The 10,613-nt window shown below is 39.0% G+C and overlaps 1 protein-coding gene across 1 annotated transcript; it reads right to left on the reverse strand.

Annotated features, from left to right (window-relative positions):
* Positions 1–822: 822 nt before the first annotated feature.
* On the reverse strand, positions 823–7,563 carry TNIP2 (TNFAIP3 interacting protein 2). Its single transcript, XM_075848970.1, has 6 exons — positions 7,007–7,563; positions 5,548–5,838; positions 5,028–5,111; positions 4,162–4,443; positions 3,883–4,002; positions 823–3,303 (listed from the first exon to the last, which is right to left on the reverse strand). Exons 1-6 carry the CDS (start codon positions 7,376–7,378, stop codon positions 3,061–3,063), a joined length of 1,392 nt encoding a protein of 463 aa, XP_075705085.1. The 5' UTR covers positions 7,379–7,563; the 3' UTR covers positions 823–3,060.
* Positions 7,564–10,613: the final 3,050 nt, after the last annotated feature.

Consider the following 10,613-nt stretch of genomic DNA (forward strand, 5'->3'; position numbering starts at 1 on the left):
CAGGCACCATATTGGTGGTAGCCGCAGGATAGCAATGTTAAACTGGTAGCATTATGCAGGGATTTGTGTTGCTATAAAAGCAGCTTATCCCTATTGCAATAGAATGTTATTTAGGCAACTTTATGGAAGTGTTGTCTTACCAATGTTTGTTATGTTGGCACCATACTGCACGGCGCTGTTAATTAGACACTGTACGTATGGTTATTCGTTCACTATATGACAGTACACCATATGGGGGTTGCCAACATAAGGTACCGTCCAACGTAAGACAGCCCTGACTGTGGCTTTTAAGGGGACTGTGACGAGGTACCTACCCTCACCTTAGGCAGTGCTTGAGAGTCATGACCCTCTTCTGAACTATATGGGAGGAGAATAGGGTTGCCACCAGGCCAGTAAACCAACATTTTATTTTACCGGAAATAGCAAGTGCTGGTAGTTTTGTATAATAAGTGTTCGGTTACTTACTATGCCAGGTCAGCCCAGCCCTAGGAACATTAGGAATAGGTAAGTGTGAGTTTGGCACCAGCGTCAGATTGCAGCGGACAAGGCAGCAGAGATCCTCACAGTCAGCGCTGAGCCCTTCTGTCTGGAGAAGGGGACGGGGTGTTTGGTGGAGTAAGTCAACATCGGGCTGGGTCCATTTGAGTTATGCTATGGACCCCACTCTTCTATGTATGTCAAAATATTCAAAATATTTTTATAAATAAAAACCTAAAAAAATTAACTACTAGAAGACATGTATGATGTATCATAAATCTTCCACAACATTAGTGTTACAAGAATGGATTTTATTACAAAAATAAGATTTTGATATCGACTTCATCACAATAAATAAATACAAGGAAATATACAAATTTACAAACAGTTAAGCAAATAAATACTAATAGGGAAATATTCAGTACAGTTTAGTATAAAAATAAATCTCTATTAGGTTACAAAATAATTATTTTAAAAAAATCAGTGTAACTGGTCAATAAGTCCTTCAGACTTGTTAAATATATTTGGGGGTCTCAGACCCCTTAGCAGCAGAGTCATTTTTTTCCAATTCTTTCGTCAGCTTTTGAGGACATAAGATATTGTACTGTGGTGTGCTAAACAATTCTACTAGACAAATAGGATATTAATAAAGAGGCAATTACTGTAACTTTAAGAAAACAAGTAATTAGATAAGTTGGGTCAAAGTGAAGCTCCAGCATTGATTACCATTGACTTTCTAGCTGATATCTGTAAAATCTAGTATCTTTACATTATATTTTTATTGTCTCTTTGCCCTTTTTAAATATTTTATTAGATTGTTGTTACCTGGAAGCCATCAGTAAGGAGGTTAGCTACTTACAACAGATCCTATTATTTCTTGTATAAATATTCAGGGCAGCTTAGGTAATCAATATGAATACCTGAATTCATGTGTGAATTAGCAGGGCAGAAGGGAGTATTAAGATGTTAATAAACCAATCAAACCCACAGGCCATTGACAGTAGGACACCATTATGTTCTAAATAGTATTTTCTAACAAATTATTTTCTAGTAAGGATAAGCAATAAGCAACCGGAAATATAAGTGAAAAGTAAAAAATATATCCCAAAAATGTTTGATTTTACATTTTCTGACAATAAAAAGTTAAAGGGTTTTGACCCCCATGTATGGGCTAAAGCACAGAGATACTATGTATCAGTGGCTCCCGCTCTAGTGGAGCCAGTCTGTCCATGTATTACATGAATGGCTACTTGACTTCTCCTGGCAGTAACAGTTGATCACTGGGTTGATCGCAGTGATCAGCTTATTAAAGAGCCGGTTTCAAAAAGTAGAGCTGCACTTTAATGTAACAATTGTGGCTGTCACCGGATGTTATATTATTCAACACTCGATACATATTCATTTTGGCAACCATATTATTGTATAGACTATATTGCACCATAATAAATAAAATGATAAAATGATCTGTACTAACATGGGGATTGAACTATTGTTCTGTTGGTAATCAGTAAATATTGCCACTTTGGCCAGTCTATCACATATTTTTTTCCAGTTCTTCAAGATGAAAACTGTATTGTACTATTTAATGTAAACCTGATTTCGACTCTAAAAGTTACATTTACTGTTACAAAACCATTCTCACATATAGTTCTTACATCATAACTTCCTCTCTCTATTGTTTTCTTAAAGACGACCTGTCATACATGTTATTATGAAAACGCAAGGAGCTACAATGTAACAGAGTGAGCACATATTTGCATCCATTAAGATCCTACATAGCAATATACCAAATAGCATACTACTATAATATAGCACTATAGGTACAAACTACATATCACCAAACAACAGGTCCAAGAAAACATATTGTAAACTTCACACAAGTGTTCTACTCATGCATCTCCAAAATGAAGGCTTCTGTAAGTAAGTGCCTCCTTTATTACACTGAGATGTATCATAGAGGCAGCCCCTGATACTGCTATTCTGCCTCGGCACAGAGTGGCCCTATTACCTTACCCAACAGGGAATGTTTTGTACAGAAACATTAGCAAACAAGGTGGAGGAACCAACCCAAGGGTCGCACCATACTTGTCTCTTACAATTACTCTTGGTCCCTTATGACCGCTATGTTCTTTCCTAGTTAATCATAAAGTAAACTTCTGCATCATTCAATATATCAAGAGCCACAGTCCTAGACTCATGATATGTCACAGTATACAATTCACAAACGATTTAGATACAGCAGACGAAGACTCAGGCCGTACCCATAGCACCTACTCTCTGCCCATAGGGTTTCTTCTTCAAGTCTGAACTACATTTCCAAGCCACTCCTTCATACTGAATGTCAGTCTGACAGTTGTCAGTATATTTTACACCAACCTTTAAGAGTAGTGACTATTACCAGGCAGTGCAAAAGATAAAAGGCCTTTAGGACACCCACACCATTTTTAGTTAGACTGCCCCACCTAAAACCTATTTTAGGCAAGTGGCCTGGTGGTTAAACCAAGGATGATAGCAGCATATTTGTCACAGGTATTATACACCTATGCCATGTAGTGGTTATATCTATAAATGAAAGAGTCACAGTCACTGACAGCATTCTGATATATGTTCCAAAAAGTTGTCTCCTAGTTTGTCCAGGAAGACCCTGAGACACCGAGGGCACTGGAGCTCTTCTTGACCTCTCTGTTCAGAGCTTGGTCTCCTTTGACGATCTGGGCAGACTGCAGGGGAAGCTTGTATTCTATTTTCTGCAGGTTCTACATGAGGGTCGTCTACGTTTTTCTTAGCATAGGTTTTGTTCCTTTTGCCAGCAGGCTCTCTGTCATCCTAGAAAAAATATATACAGAATTTTTAATTAACAATAGCCAACATTGTCTACAGTATAAGACTTCAGATATTAGCAAAAAAATCCACAGGTCCCTGAGTGTATAATGACTATTGAGACTACATGGTCAATGGACAATGACTCCCACTTTATGGATAATGGTGGATAAACTCCCTTATTACAATTTAAAGGAGTTGTCTAGTTTATAAAACCCATTTGAGGGGACTTCCATCAATTAGTCAAAGTGGAGAGTGACTACAAAGAGCATCTCTCTCTGGAGGATCCAGCAAGTCCATGCATTGCCATCCTTTGATTTCAATAGGTACTACAGGATGTAATGCCTCATTTCACCTGTATTGGCGCTGCAGGGAAATTTAGTGCTCGCTACCAGGTATCCTGTGGATTATAAATTATCGCTGCCAGTCCCAGCACACCCTGTGATCAGCTTATTTTTAAAGAACCCTACTAACAAAAAAGAATTGTCCAAAATTGACAAACTTTTTAATGTTTTTTAGATATATTTCTATGATCCCCAACTAACATACAGTAATGTCTGTATTAACTAGGTCAACATGTCTTACCTCTTTCCTAGTATGTCGCTGCTGCAAAGCAGAAATTTCACCCCTCAGCTCCTGTATCCGACCTTGAGCTCTTTCCCTATCCGCTCGCTCTGACGTGAAATCATCTTTGTATACAAGCAACTGCAATGTGAAGAAAAATTCGGAGTTATTAGAATATTAGAGCAGTTAAATCCGGCAGGAGAACAAGCCATTTATATAATAATGGAAAACCTTTGGCTCCTAATGGAAAGGGTTTAACATATAGCAGTAAGAATAAGCCAGTTGTGCTTGCGTCAATACCTGTTGCTCCAGCATCTGGATTTTCTCCTGGTCAGCAATTCTGGCGTGGATCATTTCAGCAGCTTCTAGCTGAAGTTTGGTATGTTCCTTCATTTTATTTTCCAACAATCGGTTCAGCCTGGAGATCTCCTTCTGCAAAAGTTCTGGGTGTTTGTGTGTTGTGTGCTGAGCCTTGGGATGCTCAGGTTGGGCCTTCAACTCCTTCAGTTGCTGGTGTAGACCTTTGACATACTCCTCTCTGCTGGCATCATACTTCTGCCACTTGGCATTCAAGTCTTCAACCTGGAAAAAGAAATGAGAATATCATTAAGATGTGAACTACAAGAAATTTCTTACACTTGTAGGTCCTCACTGTAGAATTACGCAATGGTAGGGTAAGGTACTGCCCCTCGAGATACTGCCCTGATTAAACAATCCAGAGTAACATAAGACTTTAACATAAAAACCTTGAAGAAAGCAAAACTTTCTTCTTATTCTGAGAACTTGTTGGGCTTGAGTTGAGCATCTCAAAAATACTTTTGGCGACGGCACAATAAAAAATGTGAAACCCTCCACCGATCCTCATCGGGTATCCACATATTTATTATAATTATTTAATGGCAATTTGTAAATTCTAGTATCTAAATGATATCTATAACCAGTAGGAGGCACTAGACACGTAAAAAGATCTTTGTGAAGAAAATATATGTATAGTTAAACTAGTCACCTACAATAAATATTAGTGTCAAATATGTAATACTATTTGAAGGATTAATTTTATCATCTAAAAGTACCCGATGAGTCTTATTTCCTATCCTGTACCCCTTAAATGAAAGTAAAAAGGGGAAGTGTCTTATTAAAATATTTCGATATTTACATATACTTACATGTACTACTTTCTTTTTTAATAGCCGGGTTTCTTCCTGTAACTTTCTCAAGCCTGTGTCATTGTCATTGCCTTTAATCTTATTCTGTATAAGGTAATACAGTTTAGATAATGTTAATACAACTTGAAAACTTAGCATCAAAACTTTATTACATAACATAACATTGTTCTATTTTGATTGGTTAATTTGATCAAATTGATCACTTCTGGTTTGTATCAATAATGACCCCAATCGATGTGGAGTCAACGTACAACCAAAAAAACTAAGGAGCCAATGACTAGTTCTTTCCTCCATTTATTAGAAATGAAGACTAGTCCACTAGAAGATATGGTGACCAGTTGCCCTTCGTATCTAGGTAAAAAGTCATATCTGTAGACCTTTCTGATACCTTCTATAACTGGAGTACTTTTATCAAAGAGTTTAAAAAGTTGTAACACTCTTCCAAACAATGCCCATGCATCCCACCATCCATTCCACAAAGATGACATGTAAACACATACAAAAGAAATCAACTACAAACCTGGCTGAGGCGTTCTTCTGATTTCAAGTTGTCTTTTTGACGGGTCTGCTCAAGACACTTGACAAGTTGTTGGCACATCTCTGCTGTGGCAGCAAGCTTACGCCGAAGATGATGGGATTCATCGGAAAGGGATCGACATAGAACTTCACTGGTAGCCTGGACTCTCTCCTTCTCGGCAAGGGATCTTTGAAGCCGTAGGAGCTCCATTTCTTTCTCCTGCTGAGGCCAGCTGGACACTTTCTCTATCTCATAGTCTCTATCCTCCAGCTGCTTGTGAAGTTTTTGGATTTCCTGAAATAACAATACATGCAAATCTGAGACTACATTGGGTATGTATGCCAAGAAAAGAAAGTCTTACTTCAATATTAGACGATTCCATATAGTACAGTAGATGATACCAGCTCAGAAGAGAGAAGACATATATAGCAAATGTTTTGACTTCTCATTGGGGATGTCTTACTGTGACCTACTTAGGAAAAGTTCTCCATTATAATCTCAAACATATGTAATATATTGACCAACTAATCTAATTACAAAAAGAACCAAAAACTTGGGGGATCCAAACTTTGGTTGATATTTAAGCTTAACAATTGTTATCTACTTTCTCTGTAAGCTACTACTCTCTGTTATCCCCAAATAGTTTTTGCTGAGACTTCCTATGTGAAACAGACACCAGTACAAACTGTTTTCTATTTATTTTTGTACACAATATTTTGTACTGTATTGCGTTGAACTTTTTTGTATTGATTTTTTTCTTCTTTAGTAGAGTAAATGTCCATGTGTCAATTGCACTCATATCAGAAGATTACCTAAGCAGTGTTATGTAATCCGTACCTCCCGAGCTTTTGCAAGACACTAAATAAACGTCAGGACTCCAATTCAAGAAGAACAGGAATGTGACAGGCAGTCTAGCTCTACAGCAACCAGTAAACACACATGTATTGTGCGTTTCTTTATATAAGAATTGACCTATTCCAAGACATAAACATTAGGAAGGACTCTCCAAAGACCTACTGAGACAGTTCTCATGGTGCATGTGAAAGTATTTGATCTTCGAAAGGATATATATAGGCCAGGATTAGAGCATTAAACCTATGGTGGTTATACAAAAAGTTGCTAATGTCCTTCTCAAACCACACTCGGGATCACGACATAATCAGATACTTTTCTGTTCTTCAGTTATCCTATTAAAACACTACATTAAACCATGAATTTCAATATAATATTCAATATACATTATAGAAGTACTGTAGAAACGTAACGTATCTTTCACCCTTAGCGAAAATAATGCGCCCAGTCTATGCAAATCTGCAAAATATCTTGACAAGTAGCATCAACCTTGATGCATTGAGGTCATATTTTTGCATGCAGCTCTAGGAAGGTCAGAGTCTTCTACAGCTCAGTAACCATCATAATGAACATTGTGTTAATAATCTACAATTATAGACATTTATTTTACCTGATTGAGTTTTTCCACTTTTTCACTATAAATCCTCTCGGTTTCAATGTGCTCATTCCTGATTCTGTTCAGCTCTTCCATTAAACAGTCGATCAATGATCGAGGCGGTTCAACGGGATGTTCCGCAGCAGCTGAAATAGATATCTGGCTATCTTTGAGCTGCTGAATGACGGCGTCCTTCTCAGCCAGCTGCTTGTTGAGGTTCTTGTTCTGCTGCCTGGCTTCATGGTAGAAAGTGCTCAGTGTATTGTAACTCTGCAACTTGGTCTTCAAAGACCTGTTTTCCATGTGCAGTTTATCCACAGTCTCCTCGAGAACTTTAAATCTGGCAAGCAGAGGGTCTGTACTACCATCACTGATAGTAGACATCATGTAGAAAGTCCACCCCAAGGGTTAATCCACAAAAAGGAGTTTATTCCAGAGAAAGCTGAAGGAACGTATCAAATATAAAGTCCAAGATCTCGGATAGAACAGTCCAAAGGTCTACAGGACCTTCTGTATTGTAAAATAAATAAATACAAAGTTAATATTTTGTCTTGATTGAGTGCGGTTGTTGAGAAGTGAGTGCTCAGGCTGAGCTGTCAGCACTCTTTATGCTATGTATAAGGAGGAGCTTAACATGGGAATTTCCTTAAGGTACTTCCCCTAGCAAGTGACGGACTTTTTTAGTACTTTTGAAAGCAGAGGGGCTCTTCATAAAAAATCCTCTGCTATCCTTCCATTCTTAAGGATCCTGGAAGAAATCTTTCCTCATATCCTGACCCCCCCCCCCCCCTACCCATGACTCTGAATAACTTTTGCTGGTTAAAGACCGGAACTAAAGTCCCTGAATAGTCAGATGCGAACACAAGAAGGGCTGAGACTGGCAATTGACACATCCTTCCCTCTGACAGTACGGGAGCAGACAAAGCAGTAACGCCTTTTGTTTTTGGTTGCAGATGTGAGAAAGAGCACGTTATTATTTTTCTATATCATTGCATATGCTACTATAGGGATGTGCAGTTGTCATTAGTTGTGCCGGAGCACAAAGGCAAAACTTTTATAGTCTGTGACAGGCATGATAGTCTGGAATATGGGGGAAAAAGCAATTTTTTTCATCCGTGTCCAAGTAATCCTGATCCTCCAAGGGCCATATCTAGAAGAAATACTTACCTTTTAGAGATGTTTAACATGAAATCTTCCTCCGAAAAAGACATCAATAATATAAATGACATGTTGCAGATTTTGCATTTGCGCTCACAAACTTCAAGTTACTTTTCTGCAAAACAGCAACAAATCGAATTTGGTTCGAATTTCCCAAACGTTTTGGCAAATTCCAAAACTTTTGGGTTTGTGCCGCATGAATTGCGGCAAATAGCGTCCGTCAGTAGAAAAAGGATCGCATGACCTATGGCAGGCTTGCATATAATGCCTTGTAGACAGGCAGTTATCCCTCTATCCATATATGTTGCTGTCACTCTGACATTACTAATGCTGGCTTGGCGTTAAGAGCTTGAAAGGCGTTGGATACAGTTCTAGAAGACATCAGATGGTCAGACACAAGTTTTCAGGCCAATCGGGGCAGCTCCAATTTGTAGCTAATTTATTCGGACCGAATCAAAATTTGACTGTTTGACTTTTCCAGGAGACTAAAAAAAAAAGCGCATAATAACCGAAGGTGCTTTTGTCCCTTGATTCAGCGATTCGTGGGGGTCTCAGCACCTGGACCACCACGTACCAAAACTTCTGACATGTTATTAGGTACCCTTTACATTTATGGTAAATTATGAAAATTAACATTGTCCATACATACGATTTGAGATTGGACAAGTGTTGGGTCATTTGGGAGAGAGATAATGATCAGAAACATTCAATACATTACAAGCAGATATCCTGACATCTATGAAAATCTCTATGTGATTTTAACAGCTCATGTACTGCAGGAGAGATACATGAGATCTTGGGGGAGGAATGAAAAGGGGGTTCAAGGACCAAGATGCTTTGTAGCTGGGCAGATCTTCCTATAAGTTTAGAAGAATTATAGTCTTACCTGCTAGGCTAGGCTTAATTAAAGTGAATGAGGTTGAGCTGCAATACCAGACATAGCCCATGCTCAAGAGTGGCGCTGTTCCTGGAAAATAAATAGACCATTTTTCTAATGCAGGAAACTGCTTCAAGACCATAGATCCTTTTAGTAGTCCATCTGTGGATTGCAGACAATATTGTAAAGAAAGATATATATATATATATATATATATATATATATATATATATTCATTCATTCATATTTATAAGTTTACAAATGTAAAGAATTGAATTTCTATTGTTTTATAATCATCTTAAATGAATTTATTACATGGCACTAGTCTAAAAACTAATTTATTTCCCTATTGCTACATACATTAAAGATATAGCGTACATGACTGACCACTAATATAACACAGCCTGGTATCACAGAAGTAACAATTTGAGGTTTGGAGGTTGCAGATACACCCGGGCCCTGGTTCCTGAGGGGCATTATAAATGGCACGTGGGTTGGAATCTTCTTACAGATTTAGCATTGGGTCAATGTAAACAACGATACTTCCACATACTCCCACAGGGTGGCAGCACTTGACTTATTTGAATGACACTGTTATAGATAAATGCTGATGAATGGAGGAGACAGGAAGTCGACCGCTTGGTAATTCCTTGACTTCTGGCAATGCAAAACAGGCTGAGTAAAGCTCGAAGTAGGAAGAACTGAAAGTCCCGGGTAACTAAAAATTCAAAAACAGACAATGCAAGGATTAGTGAGGCCACTTATGTTATGTATTAACATAAATAATAAAACTACATTCACACCACAGTGAAAAAAATGGCCTTTAAAAACTGCCAGTTTTTCATGGCCGTTTTGCATCAGTGTGTCTCCAAATTGTCATACATTTCCAGTCCGTCTGTCCGTTTTTCATGGCCGTTAAAAAAACTGATGAATTTCATTTGTCAGGTTTTTTTTGTTCCAACCCCCTGAAAACACCCAAAGGAAGGTCATTGTCATGATTGTTTCACATCCCCCCTGTAGATGATGTCTCACAGACCCCCTGTATATGATGCCACACAGACCCCCTGTATATGATGCCACAGAGACCCCCTGTATATGATGCCACACAGCCCCCCTGTAGATGATGGCACACAGACCCCCTGTATATGATGCCACACAGACCCCCTGTATATGATGCCACACAGACCCCCTGTATATGATGCCACACAGACCCCCTGTATATGATGGCACACAGACCCCCTGTAGATGATGCCACACAGACCCCCTGTATATGATGCCACACAGACCCCCTGTATATGATGCCACACAGACCCCCTGTATATGATGGCACACAGACCCCCTGTATATGATGCCACACAGACCCCCTGTAGATGATGGCACACAGACCCCCTGTATATGATGCCACACAGACCCCCTGTATATGATGCCACACAGACCCCCTGTAGATGATGGCACACAGACCCCCTGTAGATGATGGCACACACCTCCCTGTATATGATGCCACACAGACCCCCTGTATATGATGCCACACAGACCCCCTGTATATGATGGCACACAGACCCCCTGTAGATGATGGCACACACCTCC

The sequence above is a fragment of the Rhinoderma darwinii genome, chromosome 1, assembly GCF_050947455.1.
Source record: "Rhinoderma darwinii isolate aRhiDar2 chromosome 1, aRhiDar2.hap1, whole genome shotgun sequence".
Taxonomy (NCBI): Eukaryota; Metazoa; Chordata; class Amphibia; order Anura; family Rhinodermatidae; genus Rhinoderma; species Rhinoderma darwinii.